This window comes from Sus scrofa, chromosome 15 (assembly GCF_000003025.6).
Source record: "Sus scrofa isolate TJ Tabasco breed Duroc chromosome 15, Sscrofa11.1, whole genome shotgun sequence".
Lineage (NCBI taxonomy): Eukaryota > Metazoa > Chordata > Mammalia > Artiodactyla > Suidae > Sus > Sus scrofa.
In genome coordinates, this window is record NC_010457.5 from 45889499 (window position 1) to 45908398 (window position 18900).

At 46.4% G+C, this 18900-nt stretch overlaps 1 protein-coding gene across 9 annotated transcripts in view; it reads right to left on the reverse strand.

The window, feature by feature from the left end:
• The window catches only part of ACSL1 (acyl-CoA synthetase long-chain family member 1), a 69470-nt gene that overhangs the window by 22641 nt on the left and 27929 nt on the right, over positions 1–18900 (reverse strand). For all 9 annotated transcript variants that reach the window (XM_005671708.3, XM_005671707.3, XM_021074708.1 and 6 more), the window contains 5 exon segments: positions 13711–13825; positions 7034–7098; positions 2933–3034; positions 653–752; positions 271–449 (listed from right to left, as the gene is read on the reverse strand). In XM_005671708.3, coding sequence (XP_005671765.1) covers positions 271–449; positions 653–752; positions 2933–3034; positions 7034–7098; positions 13711–13825 — 561 coding nt within the window.

Genomic DNA, 18900 nt, shown 5'->3' on the forward strand with positions numbered 1-18900 from the left:
CCATGGCTTGTCAGTGCTCAAGAATGAGAAGCTAAGCACTGCGACTTGCTTGATGAGAACGCTTTCTGTGAAACGAGATGGATTAACACTGGGCAAGCAGGCAAAGATTCCCTTCCGGAAGTGACACGGCCATTTCTGCTCTCCAGCTTTCACAGGCTGCAGAGGACCAGCCAGCGCTGGGGTTGCGTGGTGGTACTGGATGCCACGTGTGTGTCAAGATGACCTCGGGTAACCCTGCAGGGAGGTGGCGGCGGCAGCGGGGTGACTCACCTCCAGCGCCTTCATGCTCATGATCTCCACCCCGCACTTCTTGCCTCGTTCCAACAGGTCGATGCCGTAGGAGTCCATGAGAATGATAGTTTTAAGGCCTGGTATTAATTTATTTTCTACACCCTCTAGTAAGAGGTTGGCCTTCTCTGGCTTGTCTACAAAAACCAGGGAGAGTTCGCCTGGAAGCGAAGGGACACGGTGCACAGTCAGCTCCGGGGTATTCAAAGCTCGGCTGCAACATCTGACACAGGCTACGTCTACATTCTTTGAATAGAAGGGTATGTTTAACCAGAAAAACCCTATCGAGTCACATATCAGCGAAGGCAGCTGCTGACTCTAAGCAATGACTTGGCCAACCTGCCCCCAGAGGCCACAGACGTACCTTTGTTGATGATGTAGGTGATGGCCTCAGTTCCGAGGGTGTCGTAGAGGGGGACGACCACCATGGAATAAGCAAAGCAACCCTGTTCAATGATCACCCACTAAGGAAAAGGTAAAGATCGGGGTGAGAAAATGAGATGTCATCACGGAACTGTGCCAGGGAAAACAACACTCTAGACATGTGATGTGGCACACTGGATGCAGCAAAACTAACACCTGTGTATCTGCTAGGATGTGCCAGGTACCCACGAGGGATTCTGAACCTGAGCAAGACACTTGTTCACCTCTTAATGGAAAGTACAACTTGCCTGAAGATTTGAGGCAAATACGTAAAAAGAGGGTTAACGACACAGGACGATGACAGGCTCAGGGGCAAGAGAGCTCGCAGAGGCCCCCTTGGTGGGGGTACTCACCGAGCCTGTCCTTTGCAAGAGCAACACAATTTAGACCGATGGAGAGACAGGTAAGGGGACTGCAGGACCAGGGGCTGCATGCTCAAGGCAGGGAGAGGACAGTGAGCCCTGAGGCTGGCAGGGACAGTCCGGCAGGGATAGGGGGCCTAGCCAGGATGGAGCAGAGGGCTGCAGCCAGCCTGAGGCCAGGGAGGAGTCAGAGTCTACCCTCTAGGCAGGGCACAGTGGCTGGGGCTTCTCGGTCAAACAATGACCAAGGAAGACTGACCCGGCCGTGGGAAGAGCAACCCGGCTGTGGGAAGAGCAGGGCCTGGGACTCGGGGAAGGGCGTGCGTGGTCTAATGGGAAAACTGTCCTGGTAAAGTCACTCCAGAAAACTGAGGAAGGAAAAAGGTGGTACAGTCACTCGTCTCCCTGCCTCTGAACCCATCGACCACACAGCAAGTAAGCAGCCAGGTCACTCCTTGCCTTATAATCCTTGGTGGCCCCCATCGTCTGCAGCCACAGTTCTTGGGCTTTTGCAGATCTCATGGCACCAGTAAGGGCCCCGTGGCCCTGGGAAGCGAGCTCAGCCCACTCACGTTCACTCAGCTTGGAACCCTTTCCTCTCTCACCACAGGAAGATGCTTCATCCCCCAACACAGACAGGCCATTGTTTCTGATATTCCCTTGGCTTCCCCATCCTCACAGCCTTCAAGACTCCTCCAGGATGCCACCTCCAGGAGGTCCACCTTGACGGAGCGCCCATAATCCTTCTGCACACAACACACGACAGGGCAGCCATGGGCTTATGGGGCTGTCTTCACGGTACCTCATGAAGAACATCCAAGCCACTGCTGTGCTCTGGTGGCTGGCAGAGCCTGGCACATAGGAGGTTCTCAATAAGCCCTCAGTGAACTAACTGATAAATACAGGGAGACGCCCACTCAGTCCATGAAGTAAGGAATACGTGTCCTAGGCATAGATTCCTTATAATATCCCACGGAAACAAAAATTTTGGATGTGTTCATTTAAATGGGTTTCACTTCATGTGAAAGAAGCGAAATTCCAAGAGCCTAGCTGTGGAAAATGGTGTTTCAGAGTCTATAGAACGTTAACAAATCATTCTAATTTATAAAAGAGTAGCACAGGGATTGAGCCAACATGTCTTGAGGACCCAGGTAGGTCTAAGGGTCATTTCCATTTCTTCAAGCCCAGCGCTTGAATTTTCCTGAGCCAGTAATTTGTTTACTCACACGATAGGCAATGCTCCAAAGGGCTTCTCATTCACACTTACTCTAATACAGTGGTTTACAGAAGCACCGCACACGGGCCTGGATGGCCCAACAGTGGTCTGCTTGTCTAAATCTAGGCCAGCTCCCAGTCAAGCCGTCTCCCCACTGCCCCTGGGATTTTAAACTTTGTAACCTGAGCAGAGGGAAAGCCTGGACCTTTTAGAAGGAAAGGATGAGAGTTTTCTATTGACAAAAATGTACTGGTTTCTTTATCATTTATTAATGCTATTTTTCTAATCACAGAGGCAGCCCTTATAGTGGGAAGACTTCTTTGTTAGTTATTCGCTCTAAGAATTACTTCAAAAGTTTTTGTTTTGGGACTTGGTTTTGTTTTTTGGGGGTGGGGGTGCTGCTTTAAAACAACAACAACAACAAAACTTTTCTTTCAAAGTGGTTTTTTCCCTACCTAAAGGCTAAGAAGCACCTGGTTTGGGTTTTCATATGTGAACTGACTCGGGCAGAACGCAAAGCCACGCTCTCAGCAGCAATCAGATCACAGCATCTGGTCTGAAGCAGAGGCAGGTGTGAACCCCACTGGCTCTTGTATCTGAGAACTCTCCACACTACACGCAGTCAGTGCCTAATAGTTAATACCTCAGGCCTGTTCTGAGCGAAGATGCCGACGAAATTCTCTGGGCCTGCCTTGAAGCCCTTGTGAATCAGCGCTGAACCCACACACTCCGACATGTCTTCAACCTAAAGTAGGGAAAAAAAAAAAAAAAATCAGTGGCAGCATCAGGGGTCAGGCCCAACTCAAGGAACAAAGCTTCCTGGCGCCTGCCAGGCCTGATACCTTGGCCAATGAGCAGTAGCTCCCAGAGAAGAGGACCAGACTGGTATTCCCTTAGTTACACATCTTTGTAAAGGTCAAGGTTCGACTTGCCAGAACGCACTGTAAGGAAACTGATTATACAGTTCCTTCGGCAAAGCAAATGAATTTCACTCCAACAGCTGCAGGTCACAGATGATATATGTCAGGGTTTCATACATGCTTCTATTTTATATTTTAGTTTTATAAAATTTTTAGAGGTTTAGTTTATTTTATTTTGGTCATACCCATGGCCTGTGGAAGTTCCTGGGCCCGGGATCAAACCTGTGCCACATCAGTGACAATGCCAGATACTTAACCCACTGAGCTGCCAGGGAACTCCTAGTTTTATAAAACTATAAAAGCAATCCAGGGGCATGGAATTTTGTGTCTGTATTTACAAAAAGTAACCAAGTAGCCAAAATTTATCCTTTGGTATAAACAAAGAAATGAGTTTGGGGAAGACCTTTAAAAAAAAAAAAAAAAAAAACGAGCTCTTATTGTTAGGCTCCACAATTCTACTCTTGAGAATTTATTCTTAAGAAGTACAAAAAAAAAAAAAAAAGGAGTTCCCATCGTGGGGCAGTGGTTAACGAATCCGACTAGGAACCATGAGGTTGCGGGTTCAATCCCTGGCCTTGCTCAGTGGGTTAACGATCTGGCGTTGCTGTGAGCTGTGGTGTAGGTCGCAGACGCAGCTCGGATCCCGCGTTGCTGTGGCTCTGGTGTAGGCCGGTGGCTACAGCTCCGATTAGACCCCTAGCCTGGGAACCTCCATATGCCGCAGGAGCGGCCCAAGAAATAGCAAAAAAAAAAGACAAAAAAAGAAAAGAAGTAATCCAGAGTTCCTGTTGTGGCTCAGTGGTTTACGAATACAACTAGGAACCATGAGGTTGCAGGTTCGATCCCTGGCCTTGCTCAGTGGGTTAGGGATCCGGCGTTGCCATGAGCTGTGGTGTAGGTCGCAGATGCGGCTGGGATCCCACATTGCTGTGGCTCTGGTGTAGGCCAGTGGCTACAGCTCCAATTAGACCCCTAGCCTGGGAACCTCCATATGCCTGGGAGTGGCCCTAGAAAAGGCAAAAAGACCAAAAAAAAAAGGGGGGGGGTAATCCAATCTCAACAGGAGGTTTGAAGAAAATATTAGCAACAAAGATACATATTTCAAAATTATCTAAAGTCATAAAAGTCAAGGGAAAAAAAGACTAATGGCTGGATGGTTAAGTAAATGATGGTAAATCTCTAAGAAAATGCTCTATGGCTAGGAATTAGTATGATTAAGAAAACCATACCAAATTGAGAGTCTTTGTAATGATTTTAAGATAAATACATACAAAAATGTATACTATTATTACAACTAAGTAAAAATAGGTAGATTCATAAAAATTCCGCCTGCACCCATCTTCTCTTCATTCCCACCCGAAATGAACCAAAAAGAATTTTTGGAATCTGAACTTGGAATTCTTTTCTTTAGTCTCAGTTGGTGAATTTTCAAGGGCACTTTAAATTCATATCCACAGCTGGCAGAAAACAGAACCACACCTATTCCTGCCTGAGAATCCTGTTGGTTCCGGCTCACAGTGCCACCCCTGCTCTGCCAATGGGAGTGAGGGAGACACTGGTGAGGTGACAGCAGGAACATGAACACGCTCATTACTTTCGTACCCACAGACTATTTCACAACTCCCACTTGCATGTGAGCTGGAGCCCGGATCACTGGGCTGGGGGGTGGGGGGATGATTTAAATGTAAAAAGCCAAAGGTAGCTCAAGTCTGTTTTTATTATCTTCACGAGCCTCTGTCTGAAACGTTGCAATACGCCTTCTGAAACCTCAGGGATTTTCAATCTGCTTTCCAAAATCCCCCCTGTGATGGACCCATCTTCGCTCTTCCAGCCAATATATGACACAATACGGGAATATATTACTATAACTATAGTATAAACCCTGACGATTAGTTTGTCTCTTTTTTTTTTTTTTTTTTTTTTTTGTAATGCAAGTTCCTGCCTTGATGCATCCACTACCAAGGTGGCGTCATTAATACTTTGTCAGCCATAGACTGGACAGGGGCCAGACCTCCCCACATGCGGCCCCCCTTGGTTTTCAAGATCTTGGTTACTGCTGATAACTGACTATTGGAGCCTCTTGTTTCTTCCTCTTACCATGCTCTGAGTTTCCACTCTTGCATTTTAAATTGATCAATAAGAGTGAGCCCCTGAAACCGAGGCCCCACCTTTGACCCCAGGCCTCCCATGAGCACTCTCCCCTGCCCGAAACCTTGCTGGGTGGCCTGGTATGCTATGCAACGTTCGGGTCCTATAGTAAGAAATCTTTACCTTCTCCAAGTTTCCTTATGGTTACTGCTGAAGGGAGTCATGCAATCATAATAAGAACGATAAGGGTTGATCCAGCCACAACATTAGATACTGATGGGCTGAGATGGCACAAAACAGTTAGCACAACAAGAAGTAACCCAGAAGCACTTGAAGATTCTATGAGGCCCGAAGACCATCAGGCAGTGTTATATCTCCAACACACAAGAACTATTTTCATATTACCTGTGAAAAGGAGGGATCTGAAAACTTCCATTTTGATGGAAAACTACTCTGGCTCTGATCAGGAAAAAGAAATCCAGAGAAATCCCTCTGCTCACCTGGGTTACGGCTCATCACTCCTACAAGGAACCTGAGCTGTGGGTCTTATCTCTCTGTCTCTCTACCTTTTGCATTTTGCTGATCCTTAGGTGAGGGGAGACCCGGACCTGGTTTTGCGGCTCCTGAAGATGACCCCTCACACACATCCCCTGGGACACACCAACTTCGGCAGCACTGACACAGGGGCTCCTCCAGGTTCCCAAATGCCATGGGGTGACTGGCCCAGCAGCAGAGAGCCCTTTCCTGGATGGCCGTGCTGGGAACACTGCTGGTGGCTCCCGGTGTTCTTGGGCTGCTGCCTGTCCTAGGTAGCAGCAGGGGCACTGAGATTTGGGTAATCATGATAGAAATTAAAAATAAACAGCAAGTTTTCCTGCTCTGCCACCTGCCATTCACAAACTACTACTGAAACATTTGCAGCCACGGATCTGTTGGGACCACAGAGTGACAGGAATAAAAACATCCGGATCCCAGCTTGCTTTGTTTGTTCAGTAACACAGGTGTGTCTCTGAACATCTGTGTTGCTCTCTATGATGGCCTTGGGGTTAAAGGTCACACCAGCCCCATGCTGGTCAGGATCAGTGTGATGCTCTGAAGACCCCCTACCCCAGGTGGCGGGGACCTCTGTCCTGGTCCTGGTTCTGCCACCAACTAGCTACCACCTAGGGTGAGTCCCATCCCTTCCTGGGGCCTGTCTCTTGTCCATAAAATGAGAGGGTGACTTTGTCCTGGGGCGTCTACATTTGGCTAGTCCCCCTCAGGACAAAGAGGAAAAAAATCCCACCTTCCTTCAGAGCCTGGGAGAAGAGTCACCTGCTTCAAGCACATTTCTAGAATTTTATCTTAAAAATTACCGAAAAAGGGGGGGGGAGGTTCTCTGGTGGCCTAACAGTTAATGATTTGGTATTGCCACCAGTGTGGCTTGGGTTCAATCCCTGGCCTGGGAACTTTCACATGCTGTGGGTGGGGCCAAAAAAAGGGATTATTCTGTACTCCACAATGCACCCACTTCAGTTCTAAAATAAAATACTTTGATCCACCAGTTCAATTACTTAACTAGTTTTCCCCAAATCTGTGTGTGAAACATGTCCATTTGGATGCCACGTGTTCATCCTGAAGACCTGAGCTAGGCTGGCACACAATCTCCATAGAAATCTTCCAGCCCAATGCCTCTAAGAACTGACATGTCCAAACACTAAGGCTCATGTGAGGTGTCCACGAGCCAGAAAACTCACCTGTTTGTATGAAAGCCATTCATAGGGTTGGTCTGGTTTCCGAGATCCTAAACATGGGCCATTATCTAAAAGGAGAAAAAACAATGAAAAAACAAAAGATGGGCTTAACATGCATAAATATTCCTAGATTCCAACTTGTATCCTACTTCATTCCACAAAGTATCAGGCAGACACTACTATGGTCCTTAGACGTGCAATAATGAATTCAGACTGGAAATGTTTTCTACCTGGGTTTTGGTCTGAGTTTTTCTTTGTTTCTTTATTTCTATTTTGTTTCTTACAAGGGAGAGGGAAAGAGAAAAATGGGAGGAGATAAGATAATTTTTAAGGATGCTCAATTTGTGAATTCTTCCTCAATATAAGTTAAATGTGGCAGAGACCTTGGTATGGGTTTTCAGAAGTATCCCTACCAATTCCTAAAGATGTTTCTAGCACTCTAGCTCAGAATAGGAAAAGGAAAATATAAATTTAAAAAAATTTTTTAATTAAAAAAAATTTCTTTTCGCCATGTCCTCAGTATGTGTAAGTTTCCAGGCCAGGGATTAAATCTGTGCCACAGGAGCAACACTGCAGTGACAATGACAGATCCTTAACCCAGTGAGCCCCCAGAGAAGTCAGGAAAATATAATTTTTCTTTTTCTTTTTCTTTCTCTCTTTTTGGGGCCACACCCAAAATATAAATTTTCTTTTTCTTTCTCTCTTTTTGGGGCCACACCCAAAATATATTTTTTTTCTTTTTCTTTCTCTCTTTTTGGCATACGGAAGTTCCCAGGCTAGGGTCGAATCAGAGGTGCAGATGCCAGCCTACACCACAGCCACAGCAATGCAGGATCCGAGCCATGTTTGCAACGCACACCACAGCTCACGGCAACACTGGATCCTTAACCCACTGAGAGAGGCAACGGATCGAACCTCTGTCCTTATGGACACTAGTCAGGTTCATTACTGCTGAGCCACAACAGCATCTCCAGGAAAATATAATTTTTTAAGTAGCCAAATTCTGATGCCTAAATGTATGAAGAATCACCTGGAATTCTAAGTATATAGATAGTTTTGACTAAGGAGGAATGAAAATAAAGAAAAGATGCGAAATTAAGGGAAAATAAGAGGGAATTTACGAAAGCAAAAGTTAAGAAATATCAGAATATGTCCTGATTCCAGTTTAGGTATGCATGAGCAGAAAGAAAATCCATTTTAATCATTCACACTAAGAATAATAAATATTCCAGATTTTAGAGGGAAAGCTGTCAGCTTTTCTCCATTGAGTATTATATTTGCTGTGGGTTTGTCATAATTGGCTTTGATTATGTTAAGGTATATTCCCTCTATGCCCACTTTGGTAAGAGTTTTGATCATGAATGGATGTTGGACTTTGTCAAATGCTTTCTCTGCATCTATTGAAATGATCATGTGGTTTTTGACTTTTCTTTTGTTAATGTAGTGTATGAAATTGATTGATTTGCATATGTTGAATCATCCTTGTGCACCTGGGATGAACCCCACCTGGTCGTGGTATATGATCTTTTTTATATATTGTTGGATTCGGAAGGCTAAAATTTTATTGAGAATTTTTGCGTCTATATTTATCAAAGATATTGGCCTATAGTGTTCTTTTTTGGTGGTATCTTTGTCTGGTTTTAGAATTAGGGTGATGGTGGCGTCATAGAACAAATTCAGCAAAGTAGCAGGGTGTAAGATTAACAATCAGAAGTCAGTTGCATTTCTGTATAATAACAGTGAAATATTAGAAAAGGAATACAAAAATACAGCACCTTTTAAAATTGCACCCCAAAAAAATCAAATACGTAGGAATACACCTGACCAAAGAGGTAAAGGACTTACATGCCAAGAACTATAAAACATTAATCAAGGAATTAAAGAAGGTGAAAAGAAATGGAAAGATATTCCATGCTCCTGGGTTGGAAAAATTAATATCGTAAAAATGGCCATACTACCCAAAGCAATCTACAGATTCAATGCAATCCCTATCAAATTACCCATGACATTTTTCACAGAACTAGAACAAACAATCCAAACACTTATACGGAACCCCAAAAGACCCAGAATTGCCACAGCAATTCCGAGGAACAAAAACCAAGCAGGAGGCGTAACTCTTCCAGACCTCAAGCAATATTACAAAGCCACAGTCATCAAGACAGTGTGGTACTGGTATCAAAACACCCATACAGAACAATGGAACAGAATAGAGAACCCAGAAATAAACCCAAACACCTGCAGTCAATTAATCTTTGACAAAGGAGGCAAAAACATAAAATGGGAAAAAGACAGTCTTTTCAGCAAGTGGTGATGGGAAACCTGGACAGCTGCCTGCAAAGCAATGAAACTAGAACACACCCTCACACCATGCACCAAAATAAACTCAAAGTGGCTTAAAGACTTAAATATAAGACAAGACACCATCAAACTCCTGGAAGAGAACACAGGCAAAACATTCTCTATCAACCTTATGAATATTTTCTCAGGTCAGTCTCCCAAAGCAACAGAAATAAGAGCAAAAATAAACCAATGGGACCTAATCAAACTGACAAGCTTTTGTACAGCAAAGGAAACCAAAAAGAAACCAAAAAGCCAACTTACAGAATGGGAGAAAACAGTTTCAAACAATGCAACTGACAAGGGCTCAATCTCTAGAATATACAAACAACTTAGACAACTCAATAGCAAAAAAGCCAACAACCCAATGTAAAAATGGGCAAAAGACCTGAATAGATATTTCTGTAAGGAAGATACACAGATGGCCAACAAGCACATGAAAAAATGCTCAACATCTCTGATTATTAGAGAAATGCAAATCAAAACTATCATGAGATACCACCTTACACCAGTCAGAATGGCTATCAATAATAAGTTCACAAATAACAAATGCTGGAGGGGGTGCAGAGAAAAGGGAACCTTCTTGCACTGTTGGTGGGAATATAAGCTGGTACAACCACTATGGAAAACAGTGTGGAGGTACCTTAGAAAACTATACCTAGAATTACCATAAGACCCAGCAATCCCACTCTTGGGCATATATCTGGACAAAACTTTCCTTAAAAAAGACACATGCACTTGCATGTTCAGTGCAGCACTATTCACAATAGCCAAGACATGGAAACAACCCAAATGTCCATTGACAGATGATTGGATTAGGAAGACCCCATGGTATATATACACAATGGAATACTACTCAGCCATAAAAAAGAACGGCATAATGCCATTTGCAGCAATATGGATGGAACTAGAGACTCTCATATTGAGTGAAATAAGTCAGAAAGAGAAAGACAAATATCATATGATATCACTTATATCTGCAATCTAATATACAGCACAAATGAACCTTTCCACAGAAAAGAAAATCATGGACTTGGAGAACAGACTTGTGGTTGCCAAGGGGGAAGGGAAGGGAGTGGGGTGGATGGTGAGCTTAGGGTGAATAGATGCAAACTGTTGCCTTTGGAATGGATTAGCAATGAGATCCTGCTGTGTAGCGCTAAGAACTATGTCTAGTCAGTTATGATGGAGCATGATAATGTGAGAAAATAGAATGTGTACATGTACGTGTAAAAAAAAAAAATAATAAGTATACCTCAAATCATCTGTATTTGGAATTATACAAGTTTCTTTCTACAGATTCATCCCAAGCTAATTTGATGCCCAGTTTGTAGCTGTTGAAAGGAAAAGCTATGTCCACCTTAAAAAAATTAAAAAAAAAAAAAAGCTGCCATGTGTAGACCATCATTTGACCACATCAGTTATCCCCCCAGCTCTGGGTGATGCTGGGCCTGCAAAGCTTCCACAGGGACACCTGAGGCTCGCTGCTTTGTCATCTCCCAACTGAACAGGGCATTTGCATTTCCGTTTTGAGATCACAGCACATCTGGATTCACCAGTTTAGGTCTGAGTGTCAGTTGAGGTGTCAGCTTTGGTTTGGGGACCCTGGCACAGGGAAAGAAAGGGGAAGACAGAGAAGGGCCCCACCCGGGGCCCCAATCAGCCTGGGCCCAGGGTCACACCCTGGAGCAGAGAAGCGTGATGCCTACTGGATACAAGAATCAGGACGAGGTCCAGCAGGACCTGGGCAGACAGAGGCCCCCATACGGACTTCTCCACTCTCCCAGACGGTCCCAAGAAAGAAGAGAGGGACACCAAGAGGCTCTGAGACCCTCTTCAATCCACAGGGACTGGGACAAAGGCTGAGCCAAACACAAGTTCCATCAGATGTTGTCTTCAGATGGGGAAAAAAAAAAAGCACTTGCCACATGCAATAATTTTATTCCTCAGGACTAGGGACTGGCAACCTACAGCCAGAGACCAAGGCAGGCCTGCTGCCGCCTGTTCTGGTAAATATGGTTTAATTGGAACATAGCCTCACTTCTCCACTTACGTATTTAAGGGTACAGTTGAACAGCTGTAACAGAGACCATGTGGTCAAATAAGCCTCATGTAGTTACCATATGGCCCTTCACAGAACATGTGTGCAGACTCCAGCTCCAGGACAGTGGCGTCCACCCCCAGGCTCACCCAGGGAACATAACCAAATCTATCAGGCCCAGGCCTTGCCTATAAAACCTCCGACACAAGTGGACAGGGGTGGGGCCTGGGTCTCAGCACTTGTTAAAAGCTCCCCAGGAGTTCCTATTGTGGTTCAGCTGGTTAAAAACCTGACTAGCATCCATGAGGATGTGGGTTCGATCCTTGACCTTGCTCAGTGGGTTAAGGATCCCATGTTGCTGTGGCTGAGGAGTAGGTTGGCAGCTACCGCTCCTACTCTACCCCTAGCCTGGAAACGTCCATATGCTGCAGGTGCAGCCCTAAAGAGAAAAAAGGAAAAGCTCTCCAGATGGTATAAAGTGCAGGTAGAATGAAAACTCCTCCAACAAGGAACTCAATCTTTATGAACGGCTTCTTGGATACAGGATACCTAGGAAGGTGTAGGAAATTTTAAAATACTGTACTACATGTACAAATTCTAGGCTAGCTTCTCCCATCACTCAACAAACTCCACATCTAGAGGCTGGTTTGTGCTCTCCTATACAAGCTTCATTGTATGATAGCTCAGGAAAATGAAGGCTTAGAAGAAAAAGGAGAAAAAAAAGTGATCTGCAAAGCAGCTCCTCTCAAGCAGTATCGGTTAAGAAGACAGAACTTATTTTTCTTCAACTTCTCTGAAACATTCATGTAAGACCTTTATTTTCAAAGTAGAGAAAGTGAGCAAAAAAATGTGATGTGTGTTAAGATCAGAGAGGAGTCAGAAGTGTGATGGAAGTCACCACGTTGCAGCTGAATCCCATCCTCTGCCAACAAGGGGAAAAATTTCTGTACATTTATACACACGTGTGCTTTGCAGTAGTGGTAACACATACATAAACTATACATATACACATATACGTACACATACAGATAGTATATTGTCATGTGGCCTACGTCAGGCTGCTTTATCTGACCTGACATTACCTCTGAAGCAGTTCACAGATGAAATAATACAGATATAAGTTTGCCTTCCTTTGTGGTGGGGCTTAATTAATGAATTTGGCACAGGAATCTTGGGACAAACACACTGAACTAAGCCAGCTGCTTTTTACTGGGTTGAGTGTTAAGGAAAAAGCAAGGGGTACTTCTTGGACACATACTACATGCAACATATTGTGGGGGACAGAGGCAGCAGTGTCCCTGGACATAAGGTAGTCACGGTCTAGCTGGCAGTGGCGGGAGGGAAGCTGACACCAAGAGATTTAATGATAAGCCATGGGTCCCAAAGGTCGCTTCTAGAGAGGAACCTGGAATAAGCAAAAAGGAAGATGTGAAAACAAAAAGAGGGGCAAGGAGCAGAGGGCATTGTCCCCTTCACTGAGGGCAAGTTAATGAAGCACTAACTGTGTGTGGGCTCCGTGCCAGGGGAAGAGGTGGCCCTGGCTGGGGGATAGGGTGCCCCACTATGCCTGTGCACCCTGAAAGGGCTGCTACAGAAATAGGTACATGGTGCTGGGGAAAGGGGGATCGCCTCACTCGGAGGTGGGGGATGAAAACGACAGACCAGGAAGATTTTATTAAAAAGGCGAGATGTCACATGACTTCTACAAAATCAGTGGCTATCAGGCACCCTGGACGGGGATGGGAAAGAAGAAGCTTTGTAATCAGAGACAAAAAGGCACAAGGAGCCATGGGGCAGAGAGAGCACAGGCACCGAGGCTCTGTCAGAGCTCAGTGTGACTTGGGGGTGAGCACAGAGCCAGGAAGTTGCAGGGCTGGAAGGCAGGTGCTGGTACCCGGCCTTGTGCCTCTGTCAGGGACACAGGGCAGTCCCCAGTGTCTCTGAGAGGACACTGCTCCCACGGAGGTCAGTGTCTATTTCTCAAAATGTGGGTCAAGCAAGTTTAAGAAAATGTTGGATCAGGCCCAATTAAAAAGGTCTCTTCATTGCAGGAAACGTCCGCGTCTGTACTGAGCTAATGGACATGTGTCTCCACGAAACATGCATCTGACCGCAGAAGCCCCTCTGTCTGGGAAACCCAGAGGCCGTGTGCTCAGACTCATGGAAGTTACAGAGGAGACAGGGGACCAGCAGCCAGGCTGAGTGGGTGGGAAGGAGCGCAAATACAGCTTTCTGAAGAAAGACCCTCTTTCTGAATGGGAGACATTAAGTGTTAGTCACACAAATTCAGCCAGATGCTTACTGGACACCCGTATGCCCCTCTGGAAACCTTCGTATAACGTTCTGACATCATCATAGAAATACGCCAAGGGCTCATCACTGTCAAGGATCGCGGATCTCCGGGCGCCATCACTGCCCTAGGGAAAGACAGACAGATGGCATGTTAGAAGAGAGAATCAAATATAAAAAGTCAACCTAAAAAAAAAGTCCACCTAACATGAGGAACTGTCACAACCTCACTTAATTGTAAGGTGTACTCTGTAATTTCAAGAAAAGAGTGAATGAAATGAGGGTAAGGGAGACCGAGCAACAAGATATGTGCTTTGACATCTGTTTATGAAATGATCACATGTGCCCATAAAGAATCATCATTTTGGGGGAGGGGGTGCCCATGGCAGGTGGAAGTTCCCTGGCCAGGGACTGAACCCATGCCATTGCAGTGACCTGAACCACAGTGGTGATAACCCACAGATCCTTAACCCGCTGAGCCACCAGGGAACTGCAAGAATCACCACCTTCGATGTGCACGTGTGTTATCATTCTTCTCAAATGAAAGTGCGATCCATACACACTGGATGTTAGCAACCTTAGTTACCTACAGAGATGAGGGCTTGCATGCCAAGCACTGGGAAGTGTGTCTAGAACAATGAGAGTGCAAACGTTTGTGTGTGTGACAAAAACTGAGCCATTTCAAAGGCAGGGCATTTAACTACTGGGTTATTCAAGCACATGTAGCTATTTCTAGGAACACTTACTTGAAAGAAAATATATATATATCTTTTTTTGTCTTTTCTAGGGCCTCACCCACGGCATACAGAGGTTCTCAGGCTAGGGGTCAAATCAGAGCTGTAGCCACTGGCCTATACCACAGCTACAGCAAAGCGGGATCTGAGCCGCGTCTGCAACCCACACTCCTGTTAACCACTGAGCCACAACGGGAACTCTTGAAAGAAAAAATACTTTGAAGGGGCCTTCCTGGACTTCTGACACAAGCTGCAGATGGTGTGGAGGTGGGGGTTCCAGCTGTGCTCAAGACAACAGGGAGAGATGGAGTTCCCTTTGTGGTACAGCAGACATGAATCTGACTAGTAACCATGAGGTTTCGGGTTCGATCCCTGGCCTCACTCAGTGGGCTAAGGATCTGGTGTTGCTGTGAGCTGTGGTGTAGGTCGCAGATGCAGGTTGGATCCTGCATTGCTGTGGCTGTGGTGTAGGCCGGCAGCTGTAGCTCTGATTCAGCCCCTAGGCTGGGAACCTCTATATGCTGCGAGTGTGGCCCTAAAAAGCAAAAAAAGAAAGAAAAAAAAAAAAAGAAAACAGGGAGCGCTATACAAGACATGCTCAGTGGATTGCGCAGGAAACAGACAATAAGATTGAGTCAGGGAGGATTACAGGCCTTTTATTTCCTCTTTAAGGTGGTTATACAGTTTTCCCAGTTTAAGAAAAATAAAAGATCATGAGTCAGTGTGTAGTGACCACATTACGGTCACATCAGAGGTCATGAGTATACTCGGCAACAGCCATACAAGCTGAGGATCCTCTGGAGGTCAGGCTCCCCGGGCAGGGCTGAGTTAGGAAATAAATGGTCAAGTGCCCCTGGGGGGTAGTCAGGACAGGAAGATAGTGAGCATCTGCAATAGCCCAAGACCAGAACTCTTGCCAATATTTGAGAAAAAGGAACACTTGATGGGGAGAGTCCATTTGCATCACTCCCAAGTTTAAAGGCAAAAGCAAATAACTTCATCCCTGAGGATTTTGTGGCGATAGAAAGGCCCAAGCTTTGTAAATTGTGGGCTCGTTCATCTCCATCTAGAAAATGGATTATCTACAGACTCTAAGAGTCAACTACCCCTTGTGTTACTACTGTTTATTCCTTCTAAGGAGAGGGGCTGGGGGGTGGAGGTGGGGCAGGGAGGGAAGGAAGTAGCAGGGAGGGAGGGATGGAGGGGAAGGAAGAGAGAAGGGGAAGGAAGAGACAGCACACAGAGGGAGGGGGAAGGACCGAGTAACTTCTAAAGACTGCTGAAGACTTGGCTGGATTTCAATGTCTAATCCATCTCCCGGGACAAAAGCAGCAAGTAGAACCACTGTCTGGTAAAAACGACCTTTTTTTTGGCTCTTTCCAAAATACACTCCTCCCAGTACTCAGATCTTACCTGCCTCTTACATGCCCAGACCACCATCACCTGCCGCCTTTTATCAACAGGCACAGAGTGACGTTTCCATACCGGGATCTAGAGGCTTTCTGGACATCAGTTCTCCTATGCAGCAACACGGGGTCACTGACAGAGCAAACTCGGCCTTTATTAAAGACCGGCCAATAGGTGATGCTCCTCACCACATTTTAAAAATGATGAATAGGACATTTTAAGAGCACTCCCCCATTATTATACTGACATAAATGTCACAGGGGGACCCTCAGGTTCACTGCTCACGCTCACCACTTAACCAGCCAACTTCCCAAGATCCGTTATGCCCAGTGAGTGAGGAAGGGGAGGCAGCACCAGTTAGATCGGTGCTGGGTGTTGTCATCTGAGTGCAGGAGGTAGAAGGAGTGAGCAAGGGGCCCACAGTCCAGCCACTTCGCAGATGAGAAGAGACAGTGGGGAGGCCTTCCTGACTCGATCCCAGGTCCTAACGTGGAACGAGCTTCAAACCTGCCACGTGGGGCATCTGGGTTCAGATTCAGCCTACACTCTGTTCACCTCCGTCTTAGAGCAGACAGGCCCAGACCACTGGGGGCCTACTGGGGTCTGGTTCTGCACCCCCAGGAGGCTTTTCCCACCAGCCCCCAACAAGCTCTTCAGTTTCCAGCTGCCTGAGCTCCGCCGCCCCGATGGGAGGACCTGCCTAAGGGGTGCTGGGTAAACCGCCAAACACACATCAGTGTGGTCTCCAGGGACAGTCAGCTACCCGCACGAGGGAGAAGAGCTCCCCAACCTCCACAGAGAGGGCGCACAGAGCCACGGAACCCAAATCCCACAAATGCACACAGTTCCAGCAAAACGGACCTCCTGCAGCCATCTCTGTGTGGCTGCTGCTTAGAATGAGCCAGAAGGAACCATGTCTGTTTCTCATCCTCAGTTGGCTTTTTATTTTTTATTTTACTTTTTTGTCTTTTTAGGGCCGCACCTGCAGCATGTGGAGGTTCCCAGGCTAAGGGTCCAGTCAAAGCTGCAGCTGCCAGCCTACGCCACAGCCACAGCCACAGCCAGATCTGAGCCACATCCACGACCCACACTGCAGCTATGGCAATGCCAGATCCTTTAATCCACTGAGCAAGGTCAGGGATCAAACCCACATCCTCATGGATACCAGTTGGGTTCTTAATCCACTGAGCCACAATGGGAACTCCTCAGTCGGCTGTTTAGACATTGGTGTGCAGGAAAGTTTTCTCTCCAGAGGCTCAGAAGGCCCACACCTGCCACCTTTAATTCAAGGAGAGGACCCTGCTCGGGGGAGGCTATTTTTAAACTTCACTAAACACGGCAGCACACGTTTCTGTCATGTATGCATCCACGTGTCCCTGCTTTATGACACCCGAGAGCAACATTTGGACAAAATCAAATTGTGTTTTCAGGCCTTGTTTAACCACGTTCCCAGAGAGTAACTTGAGCTTTTTCTTCCTGGTTGAAGAAAAGCCAGAAATAACTTTTTTGTTTTTCTAAAACAATCACCTTTATTTCTTTGAATTCCCATAGGCAGCTCCTTAACATTCCTGTGGCCTGGTCTCAGCTCAAAGACAAGCCCCTCTGCCTTGAGTTTTCCTGACACCTGCCCTCACCTCCAACCTCAGCTCACCAACCGCCGTGGCCCCCTGACCAGCATGGACGCTTCCACCACTGCGGTCAAATTGCCGGTCGCTCTCAAGGTAGCAGACAAGTCCGATCGCACCAGAAACTCAGTTAAGTTTCCTCTCAGGGGAGTTTAGTGAAGAAGTCAGTTAGCAAGGTTTTGCAGTTTGTTATTAAGAAGCCCATTAAGTTTTAGCAAAGGTGCTGAAATTAACTCCAGGTATAAAAACACTCCCAGAATAACACTTCTCAACCGAAACACCCCCTCCAAATACACTGTCTCCATCCCACCCTCTGTGCCTCAACTGGCTTGCTGAAAATGCCCTCAGATGTGATGTTTCTGGAAAACTCGTGTGAAATTGCCGAGGGCTGGGCTCGGAGGCCACCTGTCTGCCCTCCTCTTTACCTGACCACATGCACAAGTGCACACAGTCAGGACCGGGGCAGAGCTGGCTGTGTGCGCACAGTAGGTAAGTGAATGCTGATGCTTAAACAGTGGCAACTTACAGGAGGATTCCCGACAGACAGGAGGTCAGAGCCTCAAATGAAGAGATTCCTTCCAAGTCTTGAAAGCCCTTCGCCCTTTGAGTTGCCTGTCCCCAGGCCTCCCAGTGGTGAGGCTGATGCCTGTGTTCATGTTCATATTCACAAACAATTGCAGGAGTGTGGCTGTCCCTGAAATCCATCCCCCTGCCTCCCAGTGTTGACCTGGTTCACATTCCTTTGGCTGCTGTACCTTTAGATGGCTCTGCCAGCGCTCGACAACCCCTAGAGCTGGTGTCGTGGAGAGTGCTCCCACCACCTGGTCCACCCCACCACCCCCTACCCCAGCAGCTTCCCTGTGGGCTCCGCCCATTATGCCCCAGAGACTCAAGTGCAAGGGGCATCGCCACTCTGTGTGTGTTTCCAGCTTTGCCGCTGTATCGCCAACAACACTGTAGCACATCTGCGGTGCACATGATGTGATACACACATGCGCTGTGAACGATGCCCCCGTCGATTCACACAGCCATCGCCTCATAGGATCCCCCCATTTTTGGCAGCAACACATGTTCTCTCTCTCAGCAAATTTCTCCCTTTTTTTTTTTTTTTTTTTTTTTGTCTTTTTAGGGTTGTGCCCACGGCCACATGGAGGTTCCCAGGCTAGGGGTTGAATTGGAGCTGTAGCTGCCAGCCTACACCACAGCCACAGCAATGCCGGATCCTTAACCCACTGAGCGAGGCCAGAGATAGAACCTGCACCCTCATGGATGCTGGTCAGATTCATTTTCACTGAGCCATGATGGAACTCCTCTCTCAGCAAATTTTAATTACACAATACGGCATTATCGATTAGAGTTGTTGTGTCTTACATGAGATCCTCAGATCTATTCACCTGCCACCTGAAAGCTTTTGAATTTGAAAGCCTTGCTATTTAC